Here is a 19,106-nt window from a genome sequence, read left to right as displayed (position 1 = left end):
AAGGCAGCAGGTGATGGCTCAAGTACTGGAGCCCCTGGCACCCATATGAGAAACCTGGATGGAGTTCCAGGCTCCTGGCTTCCACCTGGCCCAGCCCAGTCATTTAGATCATTTGGGGAGTAAACTAACAGACGGAAGATCGATCTCTCTCTCTCTCTCTCTCTTTCAAATAGATAAACACTTAAAAAAAAAAAAAAGCTTTCTATATCAGCGCAAACGTGAATTCTTCCTTTCTTCTCTTTTCTTCAATGGGTTATAACCTATCCAGGGTTGGGGAACCCTTTATCTGTCAAGGGGCATTTGGAAATTCATGACATAGTTTATGGGCCATACAAAGTGACCAACTTAAAAAGTAACCTGTTGTAGATGCATTGAGTTTTGAGTCCAGCCTGTGGTTGCTTTGGCAGGGCCCGACATTCCCCAGCCCTGTGACCTATACTATTATTATTTTGATGCTCATTATTGTCCCCAAGGGCCCCTGCATTTTAGCAGTATCAGTAGCAATCACATGACTTTATATTTGAGAAGGGCACAAGGGGTAGGTGTGTGGCCTAGCAGTGAAGATCCAGGCTGGGGTGGGCATCCCATTGCAAAGTACGTGGGTTCTGGGTTTGATTCCCAGTGTTTGCTCGTGACTTGAACTTCTTGCTAAAACAGACCCTGGTAGGCAGCCATGATGGTTCAATTAATCGTGTTTCTGTCACCTGCATGGGAGACCTGGATTGAGTTCTCAACTTCCAGTTTTGGCCCAACGGAGTCCTGGCCATCGTGAACATGTGGGAAGTGGACCCAGTGTAAGGGAGCTTGCTCTCTCAAATTTTTAAAACATTTTTAAAAGGGCACAAAATACTTCCTCATAGTTTCTGTCTGATTCTCATAACTCCATGAAGGCAAAGGGGGATCTGTCTTGTACTTTGCCAAAGGCTCTTGTGTGGCCAGAACTCTGGGTTTCCTGGTTCTAGGTCCGTGGTGTTTCTTCTACTAAGCTCTCTTCCCGCAAGATGGAAGGGTACAACTTCAGGCGGCAGCTCCACAACAGGGAGGTTTTCCAGTCCTTGGCCAGGCTTCTCCCAAGGGCAACAGCCCGAAGCTTCAGCAGGAGGCAGCCTGGAGTCCAGCTTCTGCACAACGATTTGAACAAAAATGGGGAGGTAGAGGGGCACTCTAGACGTTCTCACTCACATGAATAGTTATTTAGGTAGACAGTTTAGGTGAGTTTCCTTGCTCCACCAAGTCTTGATTCATTTATACGAAGAGACAAAGATAGTCCGGGGATCCAGAACTCCTTCCTTACAACTCCCCTTATTTTTCATCATCGTAGTGTGTGCACCAGGGGAAAACAGGAAGATCACAGAGGGGCTGATAACACAAATCAAAGTCAACAAATCCCAATTCACCCCGCACTGCCTCCCATTTCAGGTCTGAGCTCTCTTGGGGACCTGTGGCAATGATCCATTGAGTCCCCAACTTAAGGTCTTCCCTATCAAGGTACCGCTGCGACGGATGAGCATGTAGCACCAGTCCCCTCCTCCTCCCCCTCTCCGAATTCCTGGTCGTTACGATCTCCCGTCCTGGAGACGATTCTTCCACCTCTAAGATCTCCGACCTCTCTCGGCCGCCCCCTCCCGTGACGGCTGTCCCACTGTGTAACAGACTCCGTGTTTTACCTGCACGGGGGATGCAAACACCTTGACCCACGAGCAGCACGGATGGTGTGAGGTCTGCGGCAAGCAGCGGGCGCTGGGGCCAGGGGCAGGCCACGCACGCCGCCCGCAGACTCGCCGCGTGGTCTACGGACCTTTATAACAGCGCACGCGAAGCTGCTCCGCAGTTTCCCCCGCTACGGAGGCAGCTTCGGCGGCACCCGCCCCCGCCCCGGCCGTTTTGGAGGGAGTACCATTCCCAGCCGCTCGGAAGTCAAGGGAAGAACGGCGAACAACTCAGAAGGCGTCGTTCTCGGCTCTCAGCTCCCGACCGACTCTCAGTCTGCGACAAAGGCGGGCTGAGCAATGGCCCTGGGGCTCCTCCCGCCGGCACGAAGGACGCCCCCTCGACAACCGCCCACTGCTCAGAGGCCCGGGTCCTCGCCCCTCGGACCCGCGCAACCAGTGCGCCCCTAACGGGCCGATGGGACACGCACCACAGGTGCAGGCCAGGCGTCTGCCGCCGCCTCCCGAACGCTCCCTCAGGAGCTGCACAACACAGGCGAGGGGCGGGGCTTTCGGCCGCACCCCTTCACTTCTTCCCCGCCTTCTTTGTTCCTTCTGGAGCCGCCATTGGCTGCCTGCCCTCGGGACAGGCCGAGCCGCGAGCCTGTAGAGAGACGCGATTGGACGGAGTCGCTGCCACTCATCCGGCGGCCCGCTCGCCATTGGCCGACGCGCCGCCGGGGTTTTGAATCGCGTCCCCTGTCGGGGAGGGTTCTGCCAAAGTGCCACGTTGGGCCGGGTTGCGGTGTGAGGAGCCGGCCCGGCGCGCCAGCCTGGGGGCGCCGGCGCCCGGGGCGCGTGCTGGGGGTGGGGGGTGGTCTTTGGGCGACGCGAAGCGAGTCAACGGCTTGCGGTGCGGGCCGCGGCGGCCGTGCTGAGGCGGCGGCGCGTCCCACCCGAGGGCGGCTCTGGCTGAGGGCGGAGGAGCCGGGGGAGAGCCCGGGGCCGCGGCTGAGGCGGGACGGCGGCGGCGGGGGCCGCTGCCCCCGGAAGACCCCGCGGAGATGCTGGCGGAGAACCTGGTGGAGGAGTTTGAGATGAAGGAGGACGAGCCGTGGTACGACCACCAGGACCTCCAGCAAGGTGAGGGCGAGGGCGTCGGCGGGGGTTGGCGCGAACCTTTCTTTTCTTTTCTTTTTTTTTTTTTTAAGTTGTTTTTGCTCGCGGCCGGCCCCGCAGGTGCAGGGTAGGACGCGGGCTCACCTGGCGGCGGGGCCCGCCCATCGCGCCCGCGGGGAGCCTCGGCCCGGGCCCACGGCCTTGCTCTAAGCCTCGCTGACGCGCGTGCCGTGCGGACTGCGCGCCCGGCACTCATTGTTTGCATGAAGTCAGTCTGCTCCCCGCGTGTGCCTCGGGCTGAGCCCGCGAGCCCCGCTGCCCGCGGCCGGGCCGAGAAGCCCACCGACCCCGCGGCCAGCCCCCTCTGCAAGTGCTCCCGGCGCCTTTCTGGGCCGGCCGGAGCGGGAACGGCTGCAGGCTGCGGGGAGCCCTTGGCGAATACCAGCTCTGGTTTGCTCCGCTCCATTCCCCTTGGAGAGAGGACAGTCGTCGCTGCCCCATTTTCCGGATTGGGAAAGCCAAGGCTAGAACAGGTAGGAGGCTTGCCCGAAGGTGAAGTCGGGGCGCCAGTGTTTCCGGACCCGCACGCTCGGAACGAGGAGTAGTGTCACTGCCCAGGCCCCGTGGCTTCCTTGCCAGCATATTAATAGCAGGCACTTGCAGCTGGGGACACTTTTTCTGTGCCCTCAATACAGATGCTCATTTAAATCACGAGCCCCCGTTAGTATCTAACATCATCCCTGGTAGAAGCGGATGCTGCCGGGGAAGCTAGGATTCCACTTCAAACTTCAGAGCAGACATCCTTAACCCCCATCCTGAATTCTGAATCATTTTCCGGAATTTTTCCCAGGCATCTTCCATTTCTACTATTCTGTGTAAATTTCTTTCAACTTTAAATTTGCTGTGAAAATTTTACATATCCGTCTAGTTGACTATTAAATGGTCATGATGCCTGAGCATACTCACCATTGAACTTGGCAGAAAATGTAGACTTGAATAACTCGGGAAGAGGAAAAAAAAAAAAAAACAAGCACCTTTTCTTCGGGAAGGTGATTTCTTAAATTAATATGCAACCATTTAAGCCACCCTTATGCTTACATAGTTCTAGTTGTTCAGCAATTGTAGTACGTATTTGCCATCATCTTCTCTGTGTTGGAAAGACAAGTTTGTCATAACACTTGAACAGACTTGTTTTTTGGTTTTCCCATAAGGATTGATGGCCTACTTTTATACTTTCTCTAGCATTGATGAGGCAACCACCATGCCATTGCAACATTTCCCTATAATAATTTAAGCAGTTTGTATAATCAGAGCTACATCTTTTTTTTTTTTTTTGGTCTGGAGCTTAAGGAGCATGAATATTTAAGGACATAGATATTTTTGTTTTGGTATCTCCAGCATCTAGCATAATATTCGGCCCATCATAGAAACTTGGTTTTAATATGTGTTAAGCTGAACTGAAGTGCTCATGAAATTGCTGTTTTCATGGCTCTCTTATCAAGTGCCTTGGTCCACACTGCACCTTCCCCCATGGCAGGGTGTCAGAAACAACCAGCTGTAATATTTCATTGCCCTGAGAGGCCAGTGCAACCTGTTGGGGGTTACATGTGGAAGTCTCTTTAACCTTTGATCAAAAGGTATCAGCTCTTCAAGTTTAACAAATCTTAGAGAACCTCCGAAACTCTCCTGCCACATTGCATTTGGAATTTGTTCCATACTTTTCACAGAGCTTTCGCATCCATTATTACAGTGGACTTTGACATAACCCTCTATGTCATAACCAGCTATGGGGGCGGGGTAGGAGTAGACAATGTGAAATTCCAACAATCCTAACTTGTGAATGTGGCCTATAAAACAAAGAAGGTTATAGTGTGAATGAATAAAAGCTGATCTTTCCCCCTCCAATTTTGCTAAATTTTAAAAAGAATTCCTAAACTTCTAACAGATTACACAGCTTGTTCACGTATCAGACATTTATGATGTACTCTTCGCCCAGTATCGGTCTAGGTCCCGGCCCAGGGTGCCTGTCCCCATGATAGGGCCAGCAGGTCCCTATTCTCAGGGTTCGCGTTCTCTAGAGAAACTTGGAGATGCTCCCTCAGGGTATGTGCCCACTGTGGAGCCTGGCTCATTGCAGACCCTAGCAGATATTTGTTGCTGAGTAAACCTGGGCAGCAGGTCTGTCCCGTTAAACAGATAGATTAAGCAGGTCTCATGGGATTTCATCATGTGCATACATCTGTTCAGTTTTTAACATCCTGACTCCTAACTTAGTGAGCAAGGCTTATTGGGAGAGAGCTGTTTCCTAAAAAAAAGCCATTTCCTAAAGATTTCTGGGATGTTCTTTTTAAATTAAAATACTGAAAAAATCTAACCTCCGTAGACTCTCTTATTCATGGCTTGCTTGAAACACACAAAGCTGCGAGCAGGCAGAAGGCGAAAACCTTTCGCTTTAATGCACACACTGTTGTCAGAGAGCTGAGGTAGGACAGTAATCTCTGTGGGCAAGATCTTTTCTGGGACAGCAGGAGCCTTCTGTGCAGGTAATGATGGTGCTTGCTTTGAAACGTGCCCCTGAGAACAAAGTGAAAAGACTTTGAGGGACTGGATTCTATTTGAGACCAGCCGCGACTGTAACTGTTTGCAATCTCAGAAGGATTCAGGTTTCTACTATATGGATCAGCAAAGGAAATCCTAGCTTAAAGGAATCCTAAAATTTCTTTTCAGGATGAGTACATCCTCCTGATATACAACTAATTTGCTCAGTCACTGTTTGGAGGGTCATTAGACTGACACCATCATTTTTCTGGATGTTTGTATTCAGGTTTTTGCTTCCCTAATTATAGTAGCTTTGGCAACGGGAGTTAAACAGAAGCGTCAACAGATGATGTGATTGACTCTAATAGGAAAAGCTTTCAGCCCTAATGTTACTGAGTTACTGTTACGAGCTATAGCTAACATGGAATATATTATCTTCATATCGTTTAAAGAAGCTAAAACAAAATGGGAAAAATGTAATAGTGAAATTTAAAGGTTTCAACATTCTGGAAGCAAGGTCCTTTAGAAAGAATTCAGGGGTGGGAGTTTAACCTGGCAGTTAAATGACTGTGTCCCATGTAGAGTTAGATTCCTGGCTCTGGCTGCTGACCCTGGCAGGCAACAGTAAAGGCCCAAGTAATTAGGTTCCTGCCATCCATTTGGGAGACCTGCATCGAGCTCCCAATTCCGGCTTTGGACAGGTCCAGCCCTGTCTGCTGTAGGCATTTGGGGAGTGAACCAGTGGATGAGAGTTCTCTCTCTCTCCCCCTTTTCTCTTTCTGTACCTCTCAAATAAATCTTTAAAATCACTCAGCAAGTAGTGTTAATTTTTTTTAACCTAGGCCTAAGGCATAGGATTGAGCTACCAGTTTATACCATTAAAATGAAATATTATTGCTTATAAAGACCGATTAGTGGAAGAATATTAAACATGTGATGGTACCGACATGTTGCAAGTTTCAAACCTGCAGTAAATCTGTGGTATTTTTAGTGGCTGCCTAAGCCCGGCCAGTTCAATAGGATTTAGAAAAGACAGCCTCTTAATGAAAATCCTTATCATAAAGTAGGGAGCAGGTGTGCAAGGCTTGGAAAGTATATTGTTTCCTTTTCTTAGGTGCCTTAATTAAAAATATAAATAAAGGGTATTCAGTATTCTATTCCCTCCACTAATTATTTAGAAAACCTTCTTGGGCTTACTGCCAATTTTTGGCTCCTTTTGGTTATAGAAGCCAGATGCTGCACAACAGGAAACAGACTTTTTTTTTAAAGACCAAAAAAAGTTCGTTGTCTTTAAACTACCAGATGAAGTAATATCCTATTATACAGTGTGACTTCATAGGTGTTTTCTCTTTGTTGAGACTTGCTAAAATTCTATCCTAAACATCTATGAAATATTTAAAAGATTGAAACTTCAAGTTACTGAGCCAGGTGGGGGCTTTATTTAACTGGAAACAAGGCTTGAGATAAGGGCAAGTCTCAAATTCTTTTTGGTTTGCTCTTTGCTAAGGAGTGCTATCTTTGGCATCTCTTTGTGCAAGCAGAACAGGAAGGATGTTCTTGGCTGTCATGAATTAGCACAGGCAGTTTCGTATCTGAATCAAGTGGTCACTGGTGGGCTCACATCAGTGCTGCCTCTGGAAGAGCTTTCGGCTCGGGTTCTGGTTGCCAGTTAAGACCATGTTTTGTGAGTTTCTGATCCTTCCCAGCAAGAAATTTTACAGCAGGCCAGAAGGAAGTAGTTAACATAACTATGTCATGTTTTGCTGCTTTGCCTTCTGTGTGTGTCTATGTATACACATGACACACACTGTGAGTACCAAACACATTGCTCCACCATCTTCAGCCATACATAGTTTCTTTCTCATTTGATGAAAACAAGATACTCACTTGCCTGGGGTTGTATGTGCTTCCCTGGCAGAGCTGACAGAAGTTAAACTCTAGTTTCTATTGCTATCTGTGAAAACAAATGGGAAAGATTTAAGCACCTTAACTAGGGAAATGTGTGTTACCTACCGTCAACAAAAATGTGGACCTCCCTTCTGATGGCCTTAAAACTGTTAATAGAGAATCATGATGAGAGTGAGAACCTGTTGACGGAGTAGTTTCTGTCTTGCCTGTGACGCAGCGTGTGGATTTGATCAGGTCAGTTAACAGCTTTGTGCTTCAGGTTGTGTCATCCAAAAATACCTAGTAAAGATGGAAGGATTAGTGTTTCTTAAGTGCTCTCAGCTGATTGTGGAGATGCTGTGTCTTGGGAGTACAAGGTGTCACTTCCTAAGCAAACTGAAGTCTTTACGCAATAACAGTAATAGACACAGTTGACTATTAATACTGAGATCAGAGAGAATGTATCTTGGCCCCTGTCTTCCAATAATATACTTTTATTTAAGTGGGTATAAAATATCCTAAAATGAGCTGAATTATTGTGTGTTAGGTTTTGCTGCTGTTTTTTCCTAAGGAGTGAAAACTGACCAAGTCGAATGCTAATTATGCACTGGAATGGACATTACCAGGTAACCAAAGTTGTTGCCTGTTATTGCTTACTGTAGGATACATTTTACCAGTATAGGCACTTACTGCTATCTACTATATAGTGTATCATGGTGTTTCTCTCAATAGAATATAAGCTCTGTGAGGGCAGGGAATCTTTTTCATCTGAGTTCTTTATGTCCCCAGTGCCTAGAATGATGTCAGATATTATTGAATGCATGCATGCCTGTGTGAATGGTGTTTACCGCGGTTTGTAAGTTGACTTATTTGCTGTCTGGCTTCAACTGTTAATCTGGGCCTGACAGCAAAGCAGAAATGTTACCCGTTGTATTCACTATTCTATAGCCAAAGTTTGGCATAGTGCCTAGCCACAGAAATATATACTAGTAATACTTTGCCTCTGTATTGATTTTCACAATGTTACATTGCCAGGGCAATCACCTCTCTAAACAAGAATACTAAGTGTAGGAACTTTAGAGTCACAGAAAGTGTTCCAGGAAATGGTAGAGCTGGACCTCAGATTTTCCTACTCAACCCAGTGCATTTGCCACCCTAGCAAAGGATTGCTCCACAAATGTTACTGTGTCACAGCCAGTGTTCTTTTTTGTATTGTTACTAAACTTGCACTGTTGGGATTATGTATAAGGAAACAGATCTTGTCTTAAGTGTATATTTGCCAAGAAGAGAGTGAATTGAAAAGTGAAGTTTTAAAGTAAAATGTGTTCAGAGTTAAATGGAGGTATGAGCTGCTGACTGGTCTTTGCTTCAAGAACCATATTGCTGGGGGCCAGCATTGTAGTGCAACAGGTTATTGCAGTGCCAGCATCTCTTACCGAGCGCCGGTTTGAGTCCTAGCTGTTTTTGTTTTTGGGGTTTTTTTTTTTAAAGATTTATTTATTTATTTGAAAGAGTTACATAGAAGGAGAGGCAGAGAGAGAGGTCTTCCATCCGCTAGTTCACTCCCCAATTGGCCTTAACAGCCAGAGCTGCACCGATTCAGAGCCAGGAGCTTCTTCCTGGTCTTGAAGCCGGGAACCAGGAGCTTCTTCCAGGGGTCCCACGTGGGTGCAGGGGCCCAAGGACTTGGGCCATCTTCTACTGCTTTCCCAGGCCATAGCAGAGAGCTGGATCAGAAGTGGAGCAGCTGGGACTCAAACTGGCACCCATATGGGATGCTAGCACTGTAGGCGGCCCCTGAGTCCCAGCTTTCTGCTTTCAATCCAACTCCCTGCTAATGTGCCTGAGAAAGCAGCAGATGATGACCCAGATATTCGGGCCCCTGCCTTCCATGTGGGAGACCCAGTGAGTTCCAGGCACTCCCAGCCATTTGGGGAGTAAATCAGAGGATGGAAGATTGATTCATTCATATTCTCCCCCCACCCCTCTGCCTTTCAAATAAATAAAATGAATCTTTAAAAAAATTCATAGATTGTTTTGTGTATCTAGTGTGGTGATCTTGAAGAATGTAAAGAGAAGTTGAAAAAATGAGAGACCTGAAACAGTGTTGTTGTTGTGTTGTTTTAAAGATTTATTTAAGGGCTGGCACTGTGGTATAGCCTGCAGTGCTGGCATCCCATATGGGTACTGGTTCAAGTCTCAGCTGCTCCACTTCTGATCCAGCTCTCTGTTATGGCCTGGGAAAGCAGCAGAAATAGTTCAAGTCCTTGGGCCCCTGCAACCACATGGGAAGACCCAGAGGAAGCTCCTGGCTTCAGATTGGCACAGCTGTGGCCGTTGTGGCCAATTGGGGAGTGAACCAGCAGGTGGATGGCCTCTCTCTCTGCCTTCTCTCTCTGTGTAAGTCTGACTTTCAAATAAAGAAATTTATCTTTAAAAAAAATTAAAACAAGATTTATTTTGAATGTTATAGAGTGAGGGAGAGACAGAGATCTTCCATCTGCTGTTTCACTGCCCAGAGGATGGCAGTGGCCAAGCACTGGGCCAGGCCAGAGCCAGGAGCCAGGAACCTCATCTGGGTCTCCCACACTGGTGGCGGGGGCCCAAGCACTTGGGCTGTTTTCCACAGCTTTTCTCAGGCCTTTAGCAGGGAGCTGGGTTAGAAGTGAAGGAGCCCATGTGGGGTGTTAGCCCCGCAGTCATCATTCTTAATGACTACTTTCCATAAAGCAGGTGACTGTTTTTCATTTCTTATAATATAAGGGTACATAAGAGTGTACTTTCCGTGCTAGAAGGACCCAGTTCAATTGAATTTTAAATCGAACTCGGGTGTCTTTCTATGCAATTTCACCTTCTACTGGGATCTGACTTAAACTGTGTGGGTACATGCTTCATTCTTATTTCAAGGACTGGGTTGTATGAAAGGCTGAAGTGAGAGCATTTGAATTACGCTAAGATTCTTCTCTGCTAGATCTCCAGCTTGCTGCTGAGCTCGGGAAGACACTGCTGGATCGGAACACAGAGTTGGAGGATTCGCTTCAGCAGATGTACACAACCAATCAGGAGCAGTTACAGGAAATTGAGGTAACTGACTCGGCAGCAGAGTTAGCTTGGAGGTGTAGCTTGAACCAGTCGTAGACTGCTAAAACCACCCTTGCGGTTGGAAGCAGCATTTAATTTCAGATGCATACTTTTCGAGAATAACCCTCAGAGATGTGGTTCTTTCTTCAGATTTTCCCAATACATAGGTCTGCTATGATGAAGGAGATTTCTCTTTCCGCCCTTGGCAAAGTGTTATAGAAGTACATGGCTTGAGATTTGCCAGTATGCGAAGCAGAATGAAGCTGTGAATGTTACACTTAGTTTTTCATTTTTTTCTTTTAAAGAATGAATTATGCACCACTGTAGATGTACAGAAAGAATAATACAAGGAGCACCCATGTACTCACCACCCAGCTTTAGAGAGAAAACTTCCCACACTCTGGAGGCCCTTACACCCGTCCTTGGTGGTGTCTCCCTCCCCCCGCAACTACCAAACTCCACCCTGAATTTGGGTTTAGTTAAAAGTCATATAGTACCTTGTTCCATAATAAGTTTAAACTCATTACACCATTCAGAGAATTAGTCATCAAACACGTGTTTCTTTTCTCCTTGCTGTGATCTTGATTTACTTACATTTTTGATGGCTTTTTTTTAAATTAAAATGTTGTGCATAGTTTAAACAAACTAAAACAAAAGATCCTAGACTAAGACTTTAAAATGGAAGGTGCTACTATTTTATAATTGGTCTCATTCAGGGGGCCCAATTGTGTGTAGGCCACTTGACTGTAAAGAACATAATTGTGGATCTTTTTTTTTTTCTTTTTAATTTATTTGACAGATAGAGTTAGTGAAAAAGACAGAGAGAAAGGTCTTCCTTCCGGTGGTTCACCCCCCAAATGGCCACTACAGCCGAGCTATGCCGATCTGAAGCCAGGAGCCTGGTGCTTCCTCCTGGTCTCCCATGCGGGTGGAGGCGCCCAAGCACTTGGGCCATCCTCCAATGCCTTCCCAGGCCACAGCAGAAAGCTGGACTGGAAGAGGAGCAACCAGGACTAGAACCTGGCACCCATATGGGATGCTGGTGCCACAGGCGGAGGATTAACCAAATGAGCTATGGCGCCAGCCCCCCATTGTGGATCTTAAGCAATTGTCCCATCAGAACTTCCTTCTCCACACAACTCCCAACAAAAGCCTCAGGCTTAAATTACAGTCCCCCTCCCCCAGCTGGTGCAATAGACCCACGACTAACAGACCTTAGGACGGGGAAGCAGTTCATGAGGATCAGTATGTACTTACTACATGCTGATTTCCTGAACTGGGTGCTGGGAATTCCAAGTAGAATTATACAGTCCTTGCCTTGAAGCAACCACACTACACAGAGTTCCACTTTTGGATACAGATAAATCTATGATCAAAACAAGGACAAATCTGTAATCTCAATATCCATTAATTTTACACAGTAGCCTAATTAAGGTGTATACGGTGGGTCTTCCCCTTCAGGATTTATGGATACAGCTAGTGATGTGATTAATACATACCTAATTCTCGGAAGGCCTAGTTTCTAATGATACTGAAGTCTCCAGGTACCCTGTTTAGCACTCTGTACATCAAAAGAACATAGAGGGGAGAGCACTGTTGTACAGTGGGTTAAAGTGCCTTCGAATGCCCACATCCCACATCAGAATGCCGGTGTAAGTCCCAGCCATTCTGCCTCCAGTCCAGCTTCCCGCTGATGCACCCTGTCGGGCAACAGAAGTGATCCCGTGCCGTCCACGTGGGAGAACCAGATGGAGTTCCAGGTTCCTGGCTTTGGCCTGGCTCAGCCCTGGCTGTAGAAGGCATTTGCAGGGGTGAACCAGTAAAAGGAAGACTTCACTTGTTTGCTGTCTTTGTGTTTCAAGTGGATGAGAATAAACAAACATTTTCTAAAAGAACATAGAACATGCTGTATCCTAAATTGAATTTGATGATTTGGAGAGTCTGCCAGAAACCTAAAAGTACAGAAAAAAAACGGGCATTTATTAAACTAGCCAAATGCTAGATGCAGTGAAGGAACTCGTTGCTACTGTGTTTCTTAGAATTTGTCTTTCAACTCAACTTCATACTGTCCAGACTGTCATACACCGTGAGATCTATTGTATTTGGGTAGAAGCATAGTCTTAATATGTTATATTGATGTTTCAAAGGAAAGCATCAGTAAAACACTGATACTTGTTTTAGCAAATATGCATGAAAGAAGTCCACATATGTGTAGTTGGAAGAATGAGGCCTATTGATTGGTGTTGGAAATTACAAGCACAACTACTTATGATCTGTCTTGCTACCTTTGTTTTCCTTTTCTGTGTATTGAAGATTATGGTTAAGGCAGATCACTGACATTCTGACAGAATCCAAAGGTCTTTGAGATTCTCTAGGTATACATTTCACTCCACCATCTAATACCATGCCTAAGGTATTGCAAAGCATAATGAAAATTAAGTTTGAATTTTTTTTTTTTTTTATAAACAGAGTTATAGACAGTGAGAGAGAGACAGAGAGAAAGGTCTTCCTTTCGTTGGTTCACTCCCCTAAAGGCCGCTATGGCCAGCGTTGCGCCAATCCGAAGCGAGGAGCCGGGTACTTCCTCCCAGTCTCCCATGCGGGTGCAGGAGCCCAAGCACTTGGGCCATCCTCCTCTGCCCTCCCGGGCCACAGCAGAGAGCTGGACTGGAAGAGGAGCAACTGGGACTAGAACCCGGGGTGCCGGCGCTGCAGGCGGAGGATTAGCCAAGTGAGCCAAGATGCTGGCCAAGTTTGGATCTTAATGAAAAATAAATATGGGATAAATGCATGTATGTAACTGTTCAAATAAATTTAGCCTGAAGTATTTCCAGAAACCTTTTTCTTGATTCCTTGATTCTGTGATAGAGCATGTAGTCTACTGGTTTACAGATGTGAGTGTTGAAAAATATATTTTGCTGTTTATCCAGAACTGTGTTTTGACCAAGAACAATCATTGTCTTAGATTTCATTGACATTAAAATTGACTTCTTTCTTTCATGAATCACTTCGTGAAAGTAAGAGTGGGACAAAATGGGGAGATGAAATGGCGGTAGTAGCTCGCTTCCAGTCAGGGCACGCCCACAGTCTGGCCATCCTGCCTACTTGTTTGCATCTGAGCTTGGGGAGATTTACTGATCACAACATGAACTTCTGAGGTCTCGCTCTAATAGTCTAAGATAAAGAATACCTGGTTCTCTTGTACAAGTAACTAGAGGGGCTGGCACTGTGGCCACTGCCTGCAGTGGTGGCATCCCATATGGGCACCAGTTCAAGTGTTGGCTGCTCCATTTCCAATCCAGCTCTCTGCTATGGCCTGAGAAAGCCGTGGAAGATGGCCTAAGTGCATGGGCCCCTGCACTGATATGGGAGACCCAGAAGAGGCTCCTCCTAGCTCCTGGCTTCAGATCGGCCCAGCTCCGATGTCACAGCCATTTGGGGAGTGAACCAGTGGATGGAAGATCTCTCTGCTCTGCTCTGCCTCTCTCTAACCAGGCAGGGTCGGCATTGTGGTGCAGCAAGTTAAGCCATTGTCTGCATCTATATGGGTGCTAGCTGCTCTACTTTTTTTTTTTTAAGATTTTATTTATTTGAGAGGTAAAGTTAGACAGTGAGAGGGAGAGAAAGGTTGTCCATCCACTGGTTCACTCCCCAAATGGCTGTGACATCAGAGCTGGGCCGATCTGAAGCCAGGAACCAGAAGCTTCTTCCAGGACTCCCATGTGGATGCAGGGGCCCAAGTATTTGGGCCATCTTCCACTGCTTTCCCAGGCCATAGCAAATAGCTGGATCAGAGAGGAGCAGCCGGGACTAGAACTGGCATCCATATGGGATGCCAGCTCCACAAATGGAGGACTAACCTACTGTGCCACAATGCCGCTCCTCCCCCCCACCCCACCCCCACCCCGGCTCCACTTCTGATCCAGCTCCCTGCTGATGTGCCTGGGAAAGCAGCAGAAGATGGCCCTGTACCCACATGGGAGACCTGGAAGAAGCTGTTGGCTCCAACCTTGCCCAGTCCCTGCCATTGTGGCCATTTGGGGAGTGAACCAGCGGATGGAAAATCTCTTTACCCCTCTCTCTGTAACTTTGCCTTTCAAATAAGTAAATAAATCTTAAAAATAAAAATTACCAAGTAGCCAGAGCACCTAATGACTCTGGTGCCTGCACCTTTTACCTTTATAACCCTCAGGAGCCCCTTGAAATTTATTAGAACTCTTCCTATCCAAATACTAACCAGGCCCAACCCTGCTTAGCTTATGAGTCAGGTGCTTTCAGAGTGGCATGGCCATAGATGAGAACTCTGCCCCTAATTTGAACCTTACATCATTTTTTCCTACTAAAGTTTTTAATTGAAATATGTAGAAAAGAACACATATCCTAAGTAGAGGTTATGAGTCTTCATAACATATTTTTAAACATACCCGTGCGCAAATCCAGATAAGGAGTAAGAACATTATCAGCCTGTCCAGGCATCATACCCATTACCTAGTGTTCTGACGCCCTAGGACCTGTTTTTGAGCTTTATGTGAATCACTTACACAAGTTTTGAATTAACTTTTTAGAATATTGGGAGTTTTCCTGATCAGAAAAGTAATGTATAACCATTTTTAAATTTAGAAAAATGTAGAGTTGAAGATCAAAAATTAGTTTTCATCCCCATCATCCAAAGAAATTAAAAATGAGACAGTCTGGAAAAATAGTCTGGAAACAAACTATTCTGAGTGAATGAATCATAGGGCAGAACTGGTGAACGTAAGATTCCCCTTACTTTACTCTTACTATGGAAAGAAGGAAACCAGCAAAGGATATTGTCTAAGGAGAATCACAAGTATTCTTTCAAAGGTTAGTAGGTTTCAAACAGTCCTCAAAAATGATCAATATTTTTAGTAGGCATCATTTTTAATTTTAAAAAGAGTAAATTATTGAAAATAACAGCTTCGCTAGCTTCAGGGAGGCCTCTAGCCGGTGCTAATGTGAACTTCTTAATGCTGTTAAGTCCAGAGCAAGTTTTTCTTTCCTGGTTGCCAGAACAGAAAAGAGAGAAGCTTTGGAGAGTGATGAGATCGGACACCATCAGACACAACTGGATTCACTTACAGTTTCCTACAATCATGTAACAGCCTGCAGCCTTGGGTTTTTGTTGCTTCTCTGCCTGGACACCGGCAGGAGTTGTGCTTACCACTCGGAGGAGTCTGCCCCCAACGGCGTCCCTTCATGCCTGCCAGAAACTGTGAAGCCTTTTGTGCTGCTCGCACTGCTTTATCAGTCTTCTCTTGTATGCTTAGTTCTTGACTTGTTTTCTGTTTTCCCGCGTTTCCCGCTGTAGCATTGCAGAGGTCTGTTTGCTGTGTTCGTTTATGGTTTCTCACTTAGTAAATAATGGCTAAAAATGTGTTGAAATTACTATCTCACCAGAGGATTAAACAGTTTACAAAGCTCTCCCAGTAATTCCAAAGCCACTCTGGAGACTTTTTAAAGAGACAAGGAGCTCTGGCCTCTGTGTTGGGAGATTGAGGTCTCCCACAAGGGTGGCAAGAACCCTCCTACTTGAACATTAGCAAGAAGCTGGAGTCAGGAGCCAGAGGCAGGTATCAAACTCGGGTAATAACATCTCGAGGCTCTTTAGTTAACTGCAATAGAATTAACAAGTGGTCCACCCAGCAAGGTTTACTAGGGGCTTACACTCACGGACAAGGGAGAAGGCATGTGGGAGACGGTTCTACCAACTGACTGTCTGATGGGAACTGAACCGAGGGATTTTATCCTGTTGGGGAGACATGGCCACCACCACCACCACCCCCCCAGTCTCTGGCTCAGCACACAGCCCTTTGGTTTGCACCTGGCTATAGCATTCAGCACAGGCACAGTTGCTTCTTTTGCATACTACATGCTGCAGATGGTGGTGTTACTCAGTGTTGTTCCCCGAGGAAGGTCACGTATCAGTCACACTGGTCTCTTCTCAGCTTGCATGGTTCCTGGCAGAGCAATGAAGACGTCTTCTGTATCTCCTAGCTCTTGATTGTTTTTTAACTTGGGTGGAGCAGCCTGTGGTCAGAGATGGATGCATCGTCTGGTTGGAAGGGGTGTGATTTAGTGAGTCCTGTTTCTGTCCTGTCTCACAGGCACTTTGATATGAGACATAGTGTCCTAACCAGCATCTTAACTGCTAGGGCAAATGCCCCATAAGTACTAATTTGAAGTTTTAGAGGCTGAGCCTTAAGCACAGCGTCTGACTACATCAAGTGAGACGTCTGCCTCATATCATCAGTATTTGCATGGAGATTTGATCATTTTTCTTGTAAGTTGCTGACCAGTTTAGTCAGACTCCTTTGCAGGTAAGCTATCACTGATTCTTGGAGAAGTGAAGGGCTTTTCTAATTAATTTTGACTTAATAAGATTAAACTCCTACCACGTGAGAACAAGCTCCCTGCCATTTTTAGATTATCCTTAAAGCCACTTCCCGTAAGACCAAAGTATCCCAAATTCTTAAATGGTTTCATTGTGTTTTTAACACAAGTTTTTAATATATCAAGCAAGGGGAACATTCTGTAGCTTTTGAAATGGCCTCTTTGTACTTGTGTATTGATTTTTTTTCCCCCCCTATTTGTTAGTCCTACCCTAATTTAACCATTCGTCCTTAAAGAGGCATCAACTTGAGAGCTCCATGTAGTACCTGGTAGAAGTTGTAAATTTCTCCTCTTTAGATTACCGAGGATATTGATGCCATAGGGATAAATACAGAGAAATAACCTGTAAATGGAATGATCATCCCAGAATTCGGAACCAAGTCATCTTCTCTCACTTGAGAGAGGTGACGCTCCGGAGATACCATGTGGGCATACAGCCTTGGCCTAACAAATCAAGGAAGTCCCCCACTAAGCACAGGACATACGTACAATCTGATATACCACTGTTTGTCTAACGTAGGGAACCCCCTGCAGAATGCCATCAGCTGCTGAGGTGCTAGGAATTTTCTTTGTTATGGCAGCAGTGCTGTGGGTGTCTTTCCTTTGACTAGAAGTGGTGTGGCATGCTGCTCTTAAGTGCTCCAGCCTGGGAAAGATAAGCCCCTCTCAGAAACCCACACAGATTACCAAACGTAATGAATCTGAGTGGTAAGAGCCTGTCACTCCAGGCCTCTGCCTCACAGGCAACAGTTGATGACTTAAGGAGAGAGAGCTCTGACAGTGAAAATGACATGACATCAGACAATGTAGCAATGCCTAGTCAGCCACCCCCCAAATACCTATGTGATGAACTTAGACGACCTCGAGACAATAATCCATGTGAGGTCATCCCATCCGCACCCAGTGAGGATCCCCACATTTGTGGCAGTCCCCGGGCACCCCAGGCTCTCAGGGCAGCTGCTAGACCCCGCCCCACCCACATGTTTGCCGTTAATCTTGAAGTGGACGCAGAATTCAGTTCCTGGATTCCAACGCCGGTAAAAAGGCTTCTGCTAACCAAGGGCCGAGGATATGCTTGTGTCTTTCCAGAGAATGCGGGACAGCCCATTTGGGTACCAGCCAGAAACATCAAGCCTGCAACTGACAGCTAGCCAGAAGCAGCTGAACAAGACTGAGAGCCCGCCTTGTTAGCGGACACACCTGCCCCATCAACCTACCCTGAGGAACTGCCCATAGCCACATCTGCTACTGTTTTATACCCCAGTAGCTCTGGTTAGCCACTCAGACGGCCCACAGCCTGTGTGTGGTTACACCATTCCTGATTACCATTGTTCCTCATTCCTACCCCCATCTGAGCAAGTACTCCTGTGGTTTCCCGTTGTGAGCGCTGGTTAGTCAATGACGGGTAAGATCCCCTGGGGGACAACCTAAGACAGGCACAGCTGCGTACAGAGACCACATGGAAATGGGGTCAACAATGGTATGGCCAAGAATTATGCCTCCCATTGCTCAAAAATAAACAGAAAGGGGGAAATGTGGTGGCATGAGAAGGCCAAGCCAAGATGGCTGCTGGCAACAGACACTGCCTGGCAACAGGCTGTGATTGGATGGCTTCGGAAACCACATGACAACAGAGCCTGACTGGCAACAGGCTGTGATTGGATGGCTTCGGAAACTGCCTGGCAACAGGCTGTGATTGGTCAGTCATAGCCACCCTTTGACCGGATTGGCTGCCTTGGCTACTTAAGCTGCTGTACCAACTGAAATAAACGAGTCTGTGGGCTGCTCGCCTCTGGCCTGCTTTCACCCGACTCCCAGGGTCTCTGTGGTGACTCCGCACCTCTTGCCCACACCATGCTGCTCCTCTCGGAACGAATCCACCTCAACAGATGCCATGGGAATAAATACAGAGAAATAACCTGTAAATGGAATAAAGAGGAGAATCAGTGACGAATAGTCTCTTTTCACAAGAGGACTGTAACTAAAGGTCTTCTCAGACTCTTTCAATGAAATCTGTCTTGACGTTTCACCGACTGAGTTGTAGTGTTGAGCACAATAAGCTGCTATAGGTAGAGATCTAGGAATTGACAGCCACATTTTCTTTAATTCCTACTGTGTGAGGAATAAACTACATATCCAGGAGCCTTCAAGGAAACATTTCCATTGACTGTCCTTGTGTTAAGTGTTTAAAGGTGCCTTGGGCAGGTGCTGCTTTTTTTTTTTTTTTTTTTTAAAGAATTTTATTTATTTGAAAGAGCAACAGAGAGGGGTAGAGCCAGAGAGAAAGAGGTTTTCCATTCCACTGGTTCACTCCCCAAATGACTGCAACAGCCAGATCCTAAGCAAGGAGCCAGGAGCTTCCTTCAGGTCTCCCACGTGGGTGCAGGGGCCCAAGGACTTGGGCCATCTTCCACTGCTTTC

The 19,106-nt window shown here is 46.6% G+C and overlaps 1 protein-coding gene across 1 annotated transcript in view; it reads left to right on the top strand.

Moving 5' to 3' along the window:
* Positions 1-2,629: 2,629 nt before the first annotated feature.
* CDR2 (cerebellar degeneration related protein 2) overlaps positions 2,630-19,106 on the top strand; it is a 36,863-nt gene continuing 20,386 nt past the window's right edge. Inside the window, exons 1-2 of the mRNA XM_062180011.1 lie at positions 2,630-2,792; positions 10,165-10,277. Coding sequence (XP_062035995.1) covers positions 2,714-2,792; positions 10,165-10,277 — 192 coding nt within the window. The 5' untranslated portion in view covers positions 2,630-2,713. The remainder of the gene's footprint in view (positions 2,793-10,164; positions 10,278-19,106) is intronic.

The sequence above is a fragment of the Lepus europaeus genome, chromosome 21 (assembly GCF_033115175.1).
Source record: "Lepus europaeus isolate LE1 chromosome 21, mLepTim1.pri, whole genome shotgun sequence".
In the NCBI taxonomy this organism is placed as follows: Eukaryota; Metazoa; Chordata; class Mammalia; order Lagomorpha; family Leporidae; genus Lepus; species Lepus europaeus.
This window is presented reverse-complemented; position numbering and strand designations above follow the sequence as displayed.